The 19,004-nt window shown below is 40.1% G+C and overlaps 1 protein-coding gene across 1 annotated transcript in view; it reads right to left on the reverse strand.

Annotated features, from left to right (window-relative positions):
• Positions 1 to 19,004, reverse strand: part of LOC144829413 (sodium- and chloride-dependent neutral and basic amino acid transporter B(0+)-like) — a 545,621-nt gene that overhangs the window by 427,026 nt on the left and 99,591 nt on the right. Inside the window, exon 3 of the mRNA XM_078688536.1 lies at positions 2,684 to 2,815. Coding sequence (XP_078544662.1) covers positions 2,684 to 2,815 — 132 coding nt within the window. The remainder of the gene's footprint in view (positions 1 to 2,683; positions 2,816 to 19,004) is intronic.

Consider the following 19,004-nt stretch of genomic DNA (forward strand, 5'->3'; position numbering starts at 1 on the left):
ACTTTCCTCTACAGAAATGTGAGGAAAATTTGTTTTTTTGGACACATTTTGAGGTTTGCAAGGGATTCTGGGTCACAGAACCCGTTGCGAGCCAGAGAAGTCACCCTATCCTGGATTCCCCTGGGGGTCTAGTTTTTAAAAGTCTATAGGCTTGCTAGGTTTCCATAGGTGCCCGCAGAGCTAGGGCTCAAAATCTACAGCTAGGCACTTATCAAAAAAAAGGGTCTGTTTTCAGTGTGAAAATGTCCATGTTGCGTTTTGGGCCGTTTCCAGTCGCAGGCACTAGGCCTACCCCCACAAGTGAGGTACCATGTTTCTTGGAAGACTTCGGGAAATGAAGGGTGGGTGGAATTTTGTGGATCCACGCAGATTTCAGAACTTTCCACCACAGGAAAATGAGGAAAATGTGTTTTTTGGGGGTCAAATTTTGAGGTTTGCAAGGTATTATGGGTAACAGAACTTGGTGAGAGCCAGACAAGTCACCCTATATTGGATTCCCCTGGGTGTCTAGTTTAAAAAAATATACAGGTTTGTTTGGTTTCCCTAGGTGCCGGCAGAGCTAGGGTTCAACATCTACAGCTAGGCACTTTACAAAAAAATGGTCAGTTTTCACTCTAAACATAAAGTGTGCTCATGTTTCATTTTGAGCCGATTCCTGTCATGGGCACTAGGCCTACCCACACAAGTGAGGTACCATTTTTATCTGAAAACTTAGGGTAACACAGAATTGTAGAGCAACTGTTATTGCCTATCGACTTTCGAAGCATTTCTGCTTTCCAACTGAAAGACAATGTGGAAAAAATAAGTCACTTTAAATAATGTCCTACAATTCTCATGCTAGTATGGGTACTCACAATTTCAGAAATGTGCAAATATCTACTGTTTCTAAACTCTATATTTTGTTCCAATTTCAAAAATACATAGGTGTCTTTCATACCCATTTTCCATGTATATATTTTCCCAAATGAATTGCTGTATACCCGTTAAATAATAAAAAACCATTGCAAGATGCTGCTCAGTTATTGGCTCTGGGTTCTTCGGGTTCTTGGTGAACCTACAATTCCTATATATACCCACAACCATAAAGGTCCAGCGGATGTAATGGTATATTGCTTTTAAATTTCTGCCATAATTAGAACAAGTTACAGGTGAAAATGTCGGCACAAATGGGAATTTGTTTTCAACTGATTGTCAATTTTTCCTATATTCAACTGTTAGTTTCTATAAAGAAACCTTGATGGTACTACACAAATAACCCCTTGCTGAATTCAAAATGTTGTCTACTATTCTAAAATGTAGGATCCATTATTGCTTTCCTACCCATTTCTACCATTATTTGGAAGAAGGTTGAAAGCATGATAAATAGCAAAAATAGGCTTTGTCCCAGTAAAATGCCAAAACTGTGCAAAAAATGTTGGTTTTATGACAAAAGCCTGCTTGTCAGTAAAAGCTGGGAAAATGGTGATTTCAGCTCCACAAACCCTTTGTTGATAACATTTGCAGGGAAAAACCCAGACGTTTCCATTTGCAGCGCTTTTTTCTCATTGTGCCCAAAAAAAAAACCCACAATTTAGCTGTATTTTGGCAAATTTCTGGGTCCCCTCTAAAGGAATCCACAAACTCTGGGTATCTTTAGTATTCCGATGATGTTGGAAGAAATGGACACAAATTTGGCATGGATACCTTATGTGGTCAAGAAGTTACAGGGGCCTAAGCGAGAACAACCCCAAATAACCAAAAAAAGCCTTGGCACGGGGGTGGGGGGAAGGCCTAGCAGCAAAGGGGTTAATTGAACCCATAATATTTTGGCTCTAGTTAATTACCTTTGCTTTTAACTACTACACAAGACAAATGAGTATGGCATAAATTAGATATAAAGATGCACAGAGAGTAATATGCCATTTATTCCCAATGTTGAAAGAGGGAGGGCATCTTTACCCCCTATTCATATGTTTATTTTTGAAATTTGTTGTTGTTCACTGTACCAGAGACACATAGGGTCTGGTTTATTGTTTTTGGGATGGAGTAGCGTCCTTTGGGATGGTGGATGAAAAAAGTCTGCCATTCTAACGGTACTCTGTCCATCAAATTTAGTGAGAACAGCTGGCCTAACGATCATCTCTGTACATCGAAAGAACCACTGCCAAATAAAAAAACTTTAGTGGACAGCCACCGATAGATTTTGATTGTGATTCATCAAACTTAAAAAAAAAATTGTTTTACAGAAACAATCTCCAGAAGTGTCATTATTTTTTTGTTTTTCCTGGCAGTGATAGACAGAAAAGCAAAATCCATCACACTGTCTGCTCTAAACATAGCAGGTGGGCTGATGGCTTTTCTCTGATGGCCCCTACTCTTTTGGGCCGTAGGAGTAAGCTTTCCATTGATAGCACCAATAGACGCTCAGCTGTTGGAAAACTTATGGTTCACCCATCTCTAAATGAGGCATTCAGACCTAGAGGGTGTTTGAAATGAAGTACCATGTCTTCCAAACCCTAAAATTGGTCCTCAGGGATCGCCAATAACAGTTAAAGCAGTCAACACTGCATTATGCAGTTTATAGCCACATTCTCTATAATATTGACAAGAAAGGCCTCAAAATTGTCTGTCATACTCTGGACAACTAGTAATGGGGTGGCTCAACACAGGGAAAACAAATAGGCTATAATTTAGTACCACTTACCCTTTAATATTGGTAAAATCTTCCATATTGCAATAGGCCCCGAGCTTGAAAATTGTCCCAGGGAGCATTCCAGGAAAAACAATGGCAATCCAGCGAAGACAAGCATGATTATATAAGGTATGAGATAGGCACCTGGTGGCAAAATAAAGTTTAGTATTGTTTATAAATCCAGTGCTGAAAACAGAACAAAGATGCTTATGAGAAAGTATTGTGTGAACATGCAGCAATAAGTCTGTTGAATATTTCCACTAACCAAAGAAAATTAGATAACAGAAGTAAACATTTTTCTGATATTAGACCATGCATGCCATGTTACTCAATAGAAGATCTTAATTTGATTAATGATGAATTATAGGGGCCTGATCACAAACTGCATTTTGTGTGACATTTTGTAGTACTGCAATAGTACAACAAATGTACTACAAAATGGTATTCACAAACGTATATGTGGAGGTTGTGGCTCCCCCTCTCGTTTTTTTTGTGCAGAGATCTCTGATCCGGCTCTGGAGTCTCCACATATATAAGTATACACTTTAGTAGAAAATGTGGATGGGACAGAGGAGTGGCTGGAAAATGGGGAATACTTCTGACTAAAAGGGAGGGGATTTAGGAGGAGTAAGGAGGGGTTTAGGGAGAGTTATCGAGGCATTGAAGAAGGGACATGCTCTTAATCACAAATGACTAAGCCCATTGCTGTCACAAATTGCCCTTCTAAATTTACTGCAACCAAAAAGGGACCCAACACTGCGATTAATTACACCAGCTAAGAGTTGAAGTAAGTCCAGCACCACACATGGTCAGCTACTAGTACTGTAACACCCTCCTATAGAAAATATTGGAGGTTGGAACTTAAAATTGAAATTCCCTAGGAAATAATGTTAAATTAAATTAAACTAAATTATTTAAAATGGTTAGAAATATAAAGAAAATGTAGTGTACTGTAAAACGAATATATAAAAGTAAAACATATGTATTATTTAAATATAAAAGATTATAAAGACCTTTTTTAATTTAAAAATGATTACAAGATCATATTTTATTGAAGATAAATTACTTTTAATTAATTCTATGATCCACTTTTAATAATTATTAACACATAATGACAACATTATTTGTTTACTTTTCTGGTGGTATTTTCTTTTATTTAAACTTCAGGAGAATAATTTTAGCTGAATTGAAAATACTTAAATCCATTAAGTACCATTCTCCTGTTGGTATCTTGCACGTTTTTATGTGGTGTGCATGACGTGAGTGCTCACTTTCACATAACCTATCATTCAGCAACTTGCATATTTTGACAATAGTTAAAATGTTAACCAGGCCTGTTCTCATCACAACAGCTGTGATGAATGGAGTTCTGGAGCCCCAATTTGCCTTTAGTGCTATCAGCAGTCACTGTGTATACACTTGAGAGAAAGGAGACATGAGATCTAGCATTGCAGTCAGATCTAGCATTGTAGTTTTGTGTATTCCTCTATTCCTCGGGTACAGTCATGTTTGGAATGTACATACACAGTACGTTTATCTATGGTGCTGTTGGTAGGGGGCTTTATTGTTGTGTTCAATCAAAATAGCACACTGCTGAACATTTTTAGGCCTACACCTGCATGTGAGAGAACTTTCAGGCTATTTTCTTACCAATGCCCTTGTTCAGCAGGTGCAAGCTCATTGCTTCTCCAGGCTCATCCCACATTGTCAAAGTTCATGTTGTGAGGATGTGATTTCCCTGTGGGTGTTTTCCTCTCTTATGTTGAGGTAGAAGTGATACGAAGATAGAAGTAGGAGTAGAAGATAGAACTAGTTTCTGCAGCTAGATCAATTCTCTACTCTAAAACAAATTGAAGCCTCTTCTCTAAACTTTGGACATCCCTCTACTTGTTAATGCTCTTGTGGTTTCTCATCTTGATTGGAAACTCAACCTTAAGTGGAGTGCCATAATCCTATCTTGAAACTTTATAAGCAGTCCTTTTGTCATCAACCAATATAGTTTCTAGTACAAAGTGAGGATTAAGTTCAAAACACCCAGCATTACTTTCACAGCACTCTATGAAAAACAACCTAAGTACCTGTACAACCTAGTGAAAATGCCTGGCTGTCAACGAAGTTTGAGAAGGAAAACACTTTCTGACTAAAAACAACAAAATTGCTTACATCAGTGAGTGCTAACCAGTTTTTTTCTTGATAAAGACCCGATTTTTTGGAAATAGATAACAGAAAAATTATGATCCACTAAGTACTTGCTTTCAATTTGAAAAAAAAAGGTAGATACATCTGTTTGAGCTCCATCTGAATGCTTAGGTTCTGGTTGGAGGGCAGGTTTTTCATACAAGACACCAAATCCGCTCATGGAGGAGGCAAGTCCTTTATTTCATTGTAGGCCTTTAGGTTACAGCACCAGTTCATGTCTTGTGAGGGTTCCATCCTCCCTTGTAAATGTAAATGTAGTTGAGCTTATATAGCGCACAGCTACCCGCAGTGGGTGTCCCAGCACTTGCTTAGGGAACCCTTCCTGGTATTCCCCTGTGAGATAGCAGGGTATCCACAAGGTGAAAGTCAGGCATCCCGCCGCGAGGGGCCGTTGTGGAGATTAAGCAAGCTATTGCCCAGAGTCGCAGAGTGTGAACCCGTGAGTCGAGGAGGCACCGGGGCGAGAATTATCGAGTCCGTGGAATTTTTAGCCCAAGACCCCGCCGAGGCGGGGAATTGAACCCTGGTCCAGGACCGATCTCAGCTTCCGGGCTTGCTGCCTCTAACCCCTGAGCCACACTTCTCCACAACTTCAACTCCCTCTCTGCCAGCTTCCACTCCTGACTACACTACAGCAGTCTATTACATCATTCACCCTCAGCATTCTAGACATCACTTCAAACATAGAGGGAACGGGGATGTACAGGATACTACACAACACCCATACTCACAGACAACAAAACAAAGAACAGATATTGCATTGAATACATAGTACAGGGACAATTATTCACAATCACTTGAACTTCAACAAGTTTAGATAACGCAGTCACCCAACTATAACCTGTTTAACTCTCCAATACCCATGCAGTGACACAAGAACAACAGACACAAATCACAGAAACTCTGTTATAGGTCAAAAGATGAGGTTCCTCACGCCTCATGTAAAACAAGGAAACAAGACAACGGCTACGTTGTGACTATCATTGCTTAACAGTCCAACTGTCTTGCCACCTCCTTAGACATGAAGCACTACCACCACCTATCTGCATACCTACAATGATACCATTCAGCATTTAGGCACATAGGACATATAGTCATGGATGACCAGTCACACAAAAGCCAGGACACATAACCCACTGGCTTCCTTCAACAAGGAGTTGCCATGCCATCACTAAGACTACACATATAAGGTTCAAATGAAACAAAGATGAAAAGTTTAACCATACGTCACTTTGAATCAAAATTCCCTCCAGAAGACTCTGCCACATAACCTGTTCCCACAACTACACTCATATTCAATGTCCCCAGAAATCCACATGCACTTTCCAGTTGAGCAGCAGGGGTTGAGTACCCCGCATTTTGAGCATTATTACTTTTTTGCTCAGATCCAGTGTATTTGCTATTGGCTCTTGGGTCTCTCACTGACAGGTAGCCTGTACGCCTTGTGAAAATAAACTATCTTTTACTCCCAGACACCAAACTCAGATGAGGGCAACCTTGCTTACTACATACAGGAATGAGCTGCTTTGCAGGAGCCATATTGATAACTAAACATGTCACTCTTTTGTCCCAATTTTCTCCTCTACTTGTTCTGTCAATGCACCGGGTCCCGTGCATATTGTGTTACTGGAACCAAGCTATAACAAGGACAAAACAAGGACAAAACTGGTCTTGGGTTGCTTGTGTTCTGACTCAGGGAGCCCTGGCTTGGCCGCTGGTCTGGACTGTTTTCACTGTAGCAGGGACAACACTGATTTGCATATAACTGGGTCCAAACTAAGGTGGCATTGTGTGCCAAATAACAACAGATTAGGATATGTCCTGAATAATTATCAGTGGCTGAGATTAATTCAAGCATTCCATACATCACTTTTTTGTATACTTTAATATGTCACCCTAAGTCGAAAGGGTATGTCCAGACGTGGGCCCCGTGCACACGGTGTTGCTGGAATCAAGCTATACCCGGCAGATGAGTCCATAACAAGGGTGAAACTGGTCCTGGGTTGCTAGTGTTCTGTCTCAGGGAAGATCTGGGTTGGCATTTTGGGCTGGACTATTTGAATCGGAGCAGGGTCAAAACTGATTTACAGATAGCTGGGTCCAAACTGAGGTGGCATGGGGTACCAAATAACAATGGTTTGTGATGCGGGTCGAATAAATACCATTGGCTGAGAATAGATGAATCATTTCATCCATTACCTTTTGAATACTTCACTATGTCACCCTAAGTGGGACAGCTATGCCCAGACATCGGTAATTGTACATTGTGTCACTGGAATCCATCTATGGGGTTGCATGGTGTGCAAAATGACAATGAATTGGGATGCATTCCATTCATCACTTTCTGTATACTTAAGCACTTGGGGACCTTACAGCTAGCAACATGAGGCCTTGAGAAGACACAGGTATCACAGTCCTGTGTGATCTATTACAGGACAGCAAATCTCGACCCTTTAACTAGCTGAGGGAACAATTTGAAGGGCATGGGGGACAGTTCCTAACACACCGAGTCCTGATCTATATTCTCTGGACCAAATAGCCCATTACTAACAGAACATAAAGCTAACTCCTAATGCCACACTTTGGGGCCGATTATGATGGCGGACGGACCTGAGTCCGTCCGCCACCATAGAGTAGGAGGGAACCTCCGCATGGCCTGCGGAGTTCCCTCCTGTGCAATTAGGATGTGACCGCCACCCTGGCGGTCACATCCTCTATTTTTACCATTGCGGCGGGTGCGGCTTCAAGCTGCATCCGCCACAATGGTAAAAATGCATACATTGCATTTGTATGCAGAAAGCGGCAGGCACCGTGCCGTGCCTGCCGATTTCTGCATACAAATGCAGGGGGGTACCATAGGTACCCCCCATGTGCACCCCCCACCCCCCCCCCCTTCACCCAGGGGGCCCGTTACGGGCCCCCGCAGTGAAGTTACACATGCTTTTCCATGGCGGAAAAACCGCCGCGGAAAAGCATTTTTCACAACCCATCCTAATATGGCTGACGGTGTCTGAGAGACACCGTCACCATATTAGAGCTTTTCCGCAGCGGTTGTAAGCCAACCGCGGCAGAAAAGCTGCAGACGGAAACCAGGACCCACCAGCCATCCTAATGTGGCGGTGGGTCTTTGTTGGGTCCGCAGAGGATTTTCAGCATCCTCCAGGCCGGCGGTGGCTTCCGCCGGCCCGGAGGATGCGGAAAATCCTCCATCGTAATAGGCCCCAAATTTGTGATGGGCAGTGGTAGGAGGCAATTTACTTGGTTGCACAAAGTCCATCAGTACCATACACAATCATCACAACAGCTCCTGCACAACATATGGGTATCTGAAACAGGGAGAGCTGTCCACTATAAGGAATGGGCTACACACTGCATTACTGAAAGCCATATATAAATGCATACAATGCAATGTCTTGCAGCACAGGGCGTATTTATCTCCTGCTAGAAGATTTTTCCCCAGCACTACCTGCCCATGCTGTGCTGTTGCTTTGTTGCCTCAGCTATCTCCCACCACATTTTGTGGAATTGTCCTTCTTTGCGTCTCACTGGTCTGAAGTTTAGGGTTGGCTAGCAACCATCGCTTGGTTAGGCAGCTAATATAGTTGGGTGGCTTGTGCCTTGGAATTATATAAGAAACCTAAAAAGAGGGCAGCTCATTTCTTGGAACTTGAGTTGTTGATAGCCAAACAATCAGCCACTATTAAATGAAAGGCAGGGCCAGCCCACTGGTACTAGTACAACATACCAAAGGTGGATTGGGTTTCCATCCTCATCAAGAAGCAACCAGAGCACACAGGCCTCCTGTCAAGTAACATCAACAACTCTGGATCTTCACCTGCATCAATACCTTAGCCCCCCCCAAAAAAAAAACGTAGCCAACTAACACAAGCGCAGGCCAACTAGTAAACGGAAGAACTCAGAATGACCAAACAGTCCTGCAAGCAATTAGACTGGAGGCCCAGAGCCAAGATAAATCAAGCAATGACATTTTCAAACCTGCCCCTAGGCACTACCACCAGCAATTTCAGGACAACAAGAGGAAGGCCATAGCAAAATGCAGCAACACTAGCTTCAACAGCAGCAAAGAAATGTTTCAAATCTTTAAGGAATTCACCTCATCTGTGCAGCAGCTGCCAGCAACATCATCCTTATTCAAGAACTATATGTGTGTGTGTATATATATATATATATATATATATATATATATATATTACCTACTGGCGGTCGCCAGTAGGTATATATAGTTAGGATTTTTTTCCTATGGGATTTTTGAAAATTCTATGTCGAATAACGTTGGCGTTTGAGGACGGAATTGGCTGAAATTTTCAGGAAAATGGAACATTATGTTTCTGAGCAGCCCCTGAAAATGGGGGGGTTTCGTCAGGGGGGGCCGAGAAAAAAGGGGGGTCCCAAAACGCGTTTTTCCCATGCAATTTTCCATGGGGCGATTGGACTCACTTTTAGCTCGAACGGCTGAATGGATTTCCACGAAACTTGGCAAAATTGTAGATATTGTTTGCCCGATGTGCCTTTGCTAGGTCTCAATATATGTGCTCCAGTGGATTTTGATAAATTAACGTTCAAAAAAATATATATATCTGTAAGCGCGCCCCGGTTAGCGCCCCGGTTCGCGTACTTGACGCGTAACGGAACTTCGCGAAGCGAAGCTGATTGGCTCTCCGGTGTCTGTCAACATTCTAAACAGTCCGGAGCGGCCGCCATCTTGTCTCTCGGTAGGATCGAGAGACAAGAGGAGGCCAAAACAAAGGGGGAAATGACCATAAGGGGGCATAGTAGATCCTCCCTGACCCCCTAGGTTTGATGTGGAGGCTTTAAAAGGGCCCCGCGGGCAAAAAAAAATAAAAAATAAATGTCATTTTTTTTGCGTGGGGAGCGCCCGGTACACGCACCGGGAAGCGGTCCGGGGAGCGTACTATGAGGAAAAAAGAATGATAGACTTTTCAAATATTGTATGTTTATTGATTGTTCGTTTTGTTGGTTTTTTTTTTTATTTTTTTTTTTTGTGATTGTTTTTCAAAATTTAATAGAACGTCTAACATTTGACTGTCCGAAATGTCGTCATTTTCAGTGAACATAACTTCCAACATTTGAGTGTCCGAAATGTCCTTATTTTGAGTGAACATAACTTGCAACATGTCCTCATTTTGAAGGAGGAAATCTACAGATTGTACACATTGTAGTAGTTCATGGTCCTGTGATTCATCCATGAATTCAATGTCATTTGGTTCAATGTTTTCTTGATTGGTCTCTTCAAGGACAATTTCAAATGACACTTTTTGTTCTCCTTCCATTTTGCCTGAAATTTGTATAAAAATATATATATATCAGTAGAGATAGGGCACTGTTGGGATTAATTTAACAGTGAATTTATCTTTGGGCAGTGTATAGTATCAGACTGGTAGTAGAAATATAAAAATGTGTATGTGATGAAACCTTAGTAAATTCATAATTATACAAGACAAGCCTAAATCCATCCATAACTATAACAGAAAAGTCTATCTAAATCTATAACTATTACAGAGGGATAGTATATAACTATCAGAAAAAGTTTTCCATATTAACTTAAAGTGCACAATATACTTTAGTTTTCAAAATAACATCTTACCTTTTAAAAACAAGTTTAAGTTGTCAGTGAAAATGCTCTTGCAATGTACTTCAGGAAGTAGTAGTCAAAATGGCTGTGTTTCTCTCTCTTTCTTTATATATATTCAGGTACATAACCAATCAACTGTCAGGTAAAAAAAGTAGAAAATGAAAGTAACATTTTAATTGGTTGTCAATTCCAACACTTCAGATGTGTTTTGTGAAGTAATTTACCTCAGGGTATTTAGAGAGGTCTACAGGCTAAATGGTTAAATGGAATTCCAATCAAATTTGTGAAAATGGTAGGGATTGGTATGTAGTATGAGCTAATCTATATTTGGTGAAAGTGTCTCCAGTGGTTTTTCTGTGAATTACTTTCACACCTTTTTTCAGCGAGCGCTTCCCAGTGCGCGCCCCGATACGCGAACCGGCAGCGTTACGAGAGTCCTCCATTTTGTGTTTCGGTAGAATTGAGATACAAGATGGAGGGCAAATAATGTTCAGAATGGGTAGAAGGGGGCACGGTAGATGTGTCCTGACCCCCTAGGTTTTCTGAGGGTGGCTGAGGAGGCCCATATGTGCGAAAAAAAAACATTTTTTTAAAAATTTTCGCGCGGTTAGCGTCCGGTGCGCGTACCAGGTAGCGCTCCGGAAAGCGTAAATTGTGAAAATTAGTAAAAAAAAAGTTACGTTTAAAATTTGTTTATAGTGATCATAGTAAGGGTAGCTCTGAGAAGAGCTTTTGGGTCTGTGGTAGATTTAGGTACTTATAAGTAGGTACCAATACATAGTCTTAAATTCAGGATGAAAAGTCTGTTCCCCTCATCTGAGAAGTGAACTCCATCTTCTCTGTAGATATCTTGCATGTAGTAACGCAAGTTATTGTTGTAGATGGAGCCCATTCCATGGTCTCTCATGTAAGCTGAAACAGACTTATTTACATGCTTCCTCGATTTCTCAATTTGTGGAGAAAATTGCTTGGACCACCTCCATTTCTGTCTTTGGCATATATTTGAATATACCAAGGCAGTTTGAGGAAAAAGTGCCATCAATTTCTCAAAGGTGTCCTTTAAAAGCATTTCCAGACCTACCCCAGTCAAAGTGCCCAAATCATTTCCTCCACAGTGCACAATTAACAGGTCAGGTTTTGGCAAATGCAAAAAGGTTTTCACCAATGGTATCAATTGGTGACATCTTAATCCTCTGTGGCCAATCCAGTTGATTTCCACATTTTGTAAATTGAGGTTGTGTAAATTTCTGTTATCAGCATACCTTTGAGCCCAATGGATGTAACTATGTCCAACAAGCCAGACAAAAAACATAGTGAGAGGAGGTTCTGCTGCAGTCAGATGAAGTGTGGTAATGAAATGGCAGTTGAAACAGTAGGAGTATGTAATGAAAAAAACTGTGGAGTTTCTGTGCTAATGAATCAGTAGCAGTGATTGGTGGATTTTGATTGCTGGAAACAGAATGTTAGGGTGCATGGATGAGTTCTTTGAAAGATGTAATTTGAATGGTCAAGAAAAAATCATTTTATGAAAGATTGCACTGGATACGCAGGTGTACTGATAGTTCAGAGTTCAATTGAAACATTGTTGTGTGAAGTTGCAAACATGAGAGGTCTTTCAGGAGGTGGTTGCTATGCAAAAAAGGCAGAAAGGGCAGAGGGGGGAAGGGTGTTGATTTGAAAAAAGTGAGGGAAGAGTTTTGATTGGGTGACATGAGAGATATGTGCGATGAATTACAGCATTTCTGTGCCATTGTTGGTTGCAGCCTCTGGAGTGCATACCCTTTGTTCTGCTGAAGACAAATTGGTGTGTGTCTGAGACTGTTTTGAAACTCAAAAAGTATTTGCTAAGGTGAGAAAAGATTCATTTAATTTAAATAGAGATTAGTATGCTTTAAGGAGAAAATTATGAAGAAAGTTGTGTATTTAAAATGTTGCTTTGTGTCAAGTGTTTTACAAATAGATTTGGTTTCTTTGAGTTACATAGCCATGTTAAAAGTGACTTCCCCATGAATGTAGGTATATAATTGCTTAACATGATGTGTTTAAAAACGTTTTTTGAAATCAATTAGGTTTCTTGATATGTACTGCTAGAGTTTCATAGGTTGATTGGGGCATATTTACAAGGCCTTTGAGTTCCTTTGATGTTATTTTTCCCATTTTAATTTAAGACATTTCCCCGTGGTGCAAGGTCCTTGTAAATACGCCCCCAAGTGTGCTTGGCAAATTTAGATTTTGATTCTTTGAGTTACATAGCCATGTTAAAAGTGACGCTAAAATGGTGCAAGGGCCTTAAAAAACGCTTTCATGTGTCTTAGGGCATTTTAAGTCACTTCCCCATGAATGTAGGTATATAATTGCTTAACATGATGTGTTTAAAAACGTTTTTTTAAATCAATTAGGTTTCCTGATATGTACTGCTAGAGTTTCATAGGTTGCTTGGGGCATATTTACAAGGCCTTTGAGTCCCTTTGATGTTATTTTTTCCATTTTAATTTAAGACATTTCCCCGTGGTGCAAGGTCCTTGTAAATACGCCCCCATGTGTGCTTGGCAAATTTAGATTTTGATTCTTTGAGTTACATAGCCATGTTAGAAGTGATGCAAAAATGGTGCAAGGGCCTTAAAAATACGCTTTCATGTGCCTTAGGGCATTTTAAGTCACTTCCCCATGAATGTAGGTATATAATTGCTTAACATGATGTGTTTAAAAACGTTTTTTGAAATCAATTAGGTTTCTTCATATGTACTGCTAGAGTTTCATAGGTTGCTTAGGGCATATTTACAAGGCCTTTGAGTCCCTTTGATGTTATTTTTCCCATTTTAATTTAAAACATTTCCCCGTGGTGCAAGGTCCTTGTAAATACGCCCCCATGTGTGCTTGGCAAATTTAAGTACTGACAGGGTGTGCTTCTACATAGGACTTGTGTTGTGTTTTCAAATTATAACCAGAAAATCGTTTTGTTTAAAAAAAAAAAACACTTTTCACATTTATGAGAAGGTCATATTGGTGTCTGCTTCTTTAAATAAATATTGAACTGAGAAATATTAAACGGAGGCTTCTGTAAGTGTCAAGGGAGGTGAGTAATGTACATTGCTCTGTTGTATACAGTCCTCATCTTCTGTGTACTCTTGGATATGCTAGACTCCATCTGCACAATAAGATATCTAAGCAAAGGAAACACAGGTGATGTGATTGTGAAATGAGCAAAAGAAATTCCACATTTTTCAATTACATCACCTGTGTTTCCTAACATTACCAATCACATTGTGCAGATGAGGTTTAGGCCGGTCCAGGGACACAGAAGAGGTCTGGCCTTTGTTCAAGAGTGCAGTGGACATGACTCACTTCATTGGTAGGCCTACACATGTATTATCTTGTCTGTACTCTTCCATAAGCCTAAATTTCATCTGCAACCCTGAGTAGGCCTCACCTCAAATAAACCTCTGGATAGGCCACACCTTATCGTCATCTTGAATCAATCATTTAAAATGTTAGGGGCACATTTTTGATGGCCGTGCGCCTCTTTTGTGCCGCTGTTGCGTCACTTTTGTGATGCAGCAGTGATGCAAAAGATGCACCATGTTGCAAGATAGGCCTCACTTCATCTCCAACAAGATATCGTCAGTTTAAACTGTAAACATTTAGGACCGTGTAGGGGGCATGGAGAAGCTGAATCTTCTGTTAATGTCAAAATTGTTCCATACAGTGCTCACCTTCTGCGTAGTCTTTGATATGCTAGACTCTATCTGCACAATGAGATATCTAAGCAAAGGAAACACAGGTGATGTGATTGTGAAATGAGCAAAAGAATTCCACATTTTTCAATTACATCACCTGTGTTTCCTAACATTATGAATCACATTGTGCAGATGAGGTTTAGGCCGGTCCAGGGACACAGAAGAGGTCTGGCCTTTGTTCAAGAGTGCAGTGGACATGACTCACTTCATTGGTAGGCCTACACATTTATTATCTCCTCTGTACTCTTCAACAAACGTAAATTTCATCTGCAACCCTGAGTAGGCCTCACCTCAAACAAACCTCTGGATAGTCCACACCTTATCGTCATCCTGAATCAATCATTTAAAATGTTAGGGACAGATTTATGATAGCCGTGTGTCTCTTTTGCGCCGCTGTGCGTCACTTTTGTGACGCAGCGACGGTGCAAAAGATGTGCTATGTTGCGACATATTTACAACTTGATGCATCTAGGCAGATGTGTCATGCTGTAAAGTCCTGTGCCACATGAAACCTGCGTCAGGTTTCATGTGAGTGTTTTGTTGTAGGGTGGGCAGTCATTTGCATGAAAGCCCTGTAAAACTAACACAGTAAAATTAAGAAGATGTCACTGAGTCACCTTTATGGCATTGCTGAATCAAATCCTTATGCCTGTTTGAAACAGGCATAAGGAGTGATGCACCATGCAATGTGTGGCTTGCCCCTGTGCATTGCAGTAGATATGTCGCGCTTATGACGTGATTCCTGCAATGCGCCGTTTTTGTGGAACAGATGCGTGACGCATCTGTGCTGTTTTTGCTCAATGGTGCTCTGCATTGTAAATGCGGCACATCATGGGTGGCAGAGCAGTGGCGCACGTTAACTGGTGCATCCCTGGGGATGCGCCAGTTAACATAAATCTGCTCCTTTAAATTTAAGTATTAGCAGTGGACACAGTGTTGGTGAGGCTTATCCAAGGTTAAGAAGAGATGAGTCCTGTTCACTGAAAACTTGGACATAGGCCTCACCTCCTCAGCATCGCTGGACATGGTTAAATAATATCTGCAAAATGTTACTCTTGTTAAACAATTTTACTATTATAGTCTCTGAGATTTGTCTCTTACTCTGCAACATCTCATTGTTGTTCTCTTTTTTAAAGATCACGACAACATCAAGCATGAGTGATAATGACCAATCTGTTGATCTCGATCTTATCATTGAACTTGTTATTGAAACGTCAGTGGAAGTAGATCCCTTGGATGATTTATATCCTGTGGATGAGGAAGAATATGATGAGGATGCTGATTTGTCAGAATTGTATGACATAGGGTGGGCAGCTGACCTGCTCGAGCCTATTAACCTATAAAGACTTTTAAAATTAAATTTAAGTTACTCGAAATGAAAAGTAACCATTTAAACCATTTTATTTAAAATTAAATACAACTTCAAAAACAGATTGTGTGAAGTGTCTTTATTAAAATAGTGAAATATGCTAATAAAATTAGTTCAGATTCACATATAAAAGAGCACAGGTCAAATGTAGAAGCATTCCATTTCTTTGCTACTATTTGTGAGTTTTAAATTTGCTAATGCACTAAAAATTATTGTATGTAGAATTGACAACTAGTCTGTTAATTTTTTGACGACTGTTATTGATTTACTGCTTGGTAATAGTGGTTAATAACATTTTTATTATATTTTACCACAGATTCAACTGCAGATCATTTCAAAATTATACGATGCCTTCGAAGGACAGGAGGAAAAAGGCTACAAAACGTCAAACACAGCAGCTTACTAAATGCTTGCAGCAGTCCTCTACAATAAAAACTTGTCAAGTCACCAAGAAAGCTCCGGGTAAGACAACAAAATCTTTTTTAAGAAACATTTGCAGACGAAAAAGTATCAGTACAGAACATATTTTAGTCCAGAAAAAGAGAGCCAATTTAAATGGGAAGGAAAGGCCACTCAAAAATGTTACTGCTAGAGCAGGAGATAACTCTGTGCATGGTAGTAGAAGGAAAAATCAGTTTAGGGACATTCGTAGACGAATGTTCCGCAATAGGATAATTGGCAATTTGTTAAAAAATATTAAGAAAAGTCAACAGAAAGTGGCTTTTTATAAGAGAAAGAAAGATGTAGAGAAAATTATTGATCAGGCTTTCGAAATTAAGCAAAAGTTATTTATTTTGATAATCAATAGAATTAGGAAACTAAACAAGGCAATTTATGATTTCAAATCAAATAGTAGATGGAAGAGAACAGTTAATCGTAGTAATTTTGGTGAAGTTTTTACAGGAGAATGGATGCATAGTTCAAGTTGTGAGGCATTTTTTAATGAGGAGAGTTATTTCCAGGATAATGATTTGGTGCATGCAGTTGACACCAGTGGTCGAGCATATGAGGTGAAAGATGGATGTGTGGTTGAAAAAGAAAAACTTGTGACAACAGAGGCAGAAGAGGTGTTAGGTGATGAAGTTTTAGGGAGACGTCCTAAGGGTCCAGTGTACACCTGGAAGTGTAGTAGTATTTGCAGTGTGCGACAGGAATCAATTGATTTGTTTTGTAATTTCTTACGTACATATAGTAAGAAAAGTCTGAAACAAAAAATTAAGTTGTTGCAAGACTTAGATCCTTGCAGATTGAGAGAACTGACAGGTTTGCATGGTCATTCATTGGCTTGTCTTTCCAGGAGAGTATGCCAGAGTGTTTTTCATCATTTCAGGATGCTAGCAGTGCATCATAATAAAGTGAGGAAATTAGTTAGAATGTTGTATTATGCTAAGAGTTCAGCAATTATGCTTAAACAATTATGCACTGCTCTTTTGCATGGTTCAGAAGTAGACGTGAAGAATATTTGTGCAGAAATTGAGTTTTGTTACTTTGCAAGTAAAGAGGAGAATGTTGAAATTGACCCAGAAGAAGAAGGTAATGTAGAAGAGAGTGTACAGATTTCCAGTACAGATAATTTTCAGAAGGAAATTGCCACGTTTCAGGTGAAATCAAGTGAGAGGCCTAATTTCACTTGTGTGTGTTGTCGACGCACTTATTATAAGAATCAGACTAAGTTAGTGGATTTATATGCAAAAAGTGAAAGAGAAAATAATAGTGAATGGAAGGATTTCGCAACATACTTGATGGTAGAAAATTGTTTTGATTTGGGATTGGATCAACGTGTGTGTACTTATTGTTGTAACAAATTAAATCAAAACCGGATGCCTGCTAGAGCGGTTCATAATAATCTGGAATTGGTTGAGATTCCTTCTGAATTGAAGGATTTAAATACTTATGAATCTATTTTGATTCAAAGTGTCCATCCCTTTCAGGCTATTGTACGAATGGAGCCAAAGACAGGGAAATTGCCTCTATCAGATTTACAGAGAGGATTAAAGGGAAGAGTTGTTTATTTGCCTCTAGATTTGAAGAAAAACATTAATACAATTGGAGTAGAGAAAGTAGAAGAGGAACCTCTGGTTATCTTAGTTAATGGGGTTCCGACAAAGAGTAAGAAAATATGGCAAGATTTAGTGGCTGTTAGGAAAGTCAAAAAGGCAACATTGTATTTGAAGAAAAAAAATAAGTACTATAAGAATGTATATGTTGCAGAAGAGGAAGTAAGTGAAGAAGAGGATAGCGATTTGTGTGCTGGTCAAATTGAGAAAGTAGAAGCCTCTAAAAATGAAGGAATATATGAACATTATAGTGTTCATCCTTTGCATTCCAAGGAAGTCATGGGGAATGCTATTGAGTTGTTTCAAATGAAACAAGCCAAAGGGAGTCCCATTAGTGTTTGGGAGGAAAGTTTGGAAGCTCGGTGTTTCCCACAGCTATTTCCAACAGGTGAAGGAGGAAGATATGATGAGCGACCTGATCAAATTCCTGCTTCTGAATACCGTACTTTACGATTGTATGCAGAAGATCCTAGGTTTCGTCAATGCATTCCCTATTTGTTTCATCTCCTGTTTGAAAGCGATCTGTCTGGACTGTCATATGCAGTGAACCACATCTTGAAAAGTGGTGTACAGATGCAAAATATCTCGGCAAGGGACTTTATGGATAAAGTCAATGTGCAAGACAGTATTTTGGATTCTCACCTGATTAATCTCATGGCGTGTCAGCGTGGTACTAATGAGTACTGGTACCGTCGTCATGGTGATTTAAAATGTATGCTGAGGAACTTAGGAACTCCCACATGGTTCCTCACTCTCAGCTGTGCCGAGTATGGCTGGGAAGACTTACTTGAATTTCTACGAGAGGCAAATGGAAACATTGAAAATATCGAATTCAAGACACCCGGAGAACTGTGCTCTTTGGATCCAGTGAATGTATGCAGGTACTTCAATCATAGGTTTGAAGCTATGATGGCTTTCATCATGAACAAGAAAAATCCACCTCTTGGAGAGGTGTTGGATTTCTTCTGGAGAAAGGAGTACCAAGCAAGAGGTGCTCCTCATATACATATGCTGCTATGGATCAAAGATGCACCCAAATTTGGAACGGTGCACAGACATAATAATAATAATAATAATAATAAAACATTTGTAAAGCGCATGGCTGCACAACTGTGTATCCCCGCGCTGATTGCTAAAGAATCTCTACCGAGGATCAAGTCAAGGGAGCAAGAGTGGCAAGTTATTGAGGGAACAGATGGGTTTTCAAATTAGCTCTGAACAGAGTTTCCGATGGTTCCATTCTTAAATGAATAGGAAGAGCATTCCAGTGTTTCACTCCAAGATAACAAAAGGAGCGACCACCAATTTTTGCTTTGTGGATGCGAGGGAGTTTGAAAAGGGACATTCCTGCAGACCT

The sequence above is a fragment of the Lissotriton helveticus genome, chromosome 4_1, assembly GCF_964261635.1.
Source record: "Lissotriton helveticus chromosome 4_1, aLisHel1.1, whole genome shotgun sequence".
Taxonomy (NCBI): Eukaryota; Metazoa; Chordata; class Amphibia; order Caudata; family Salamandridae; genus Lissotriton; species Lissotriton helveticus.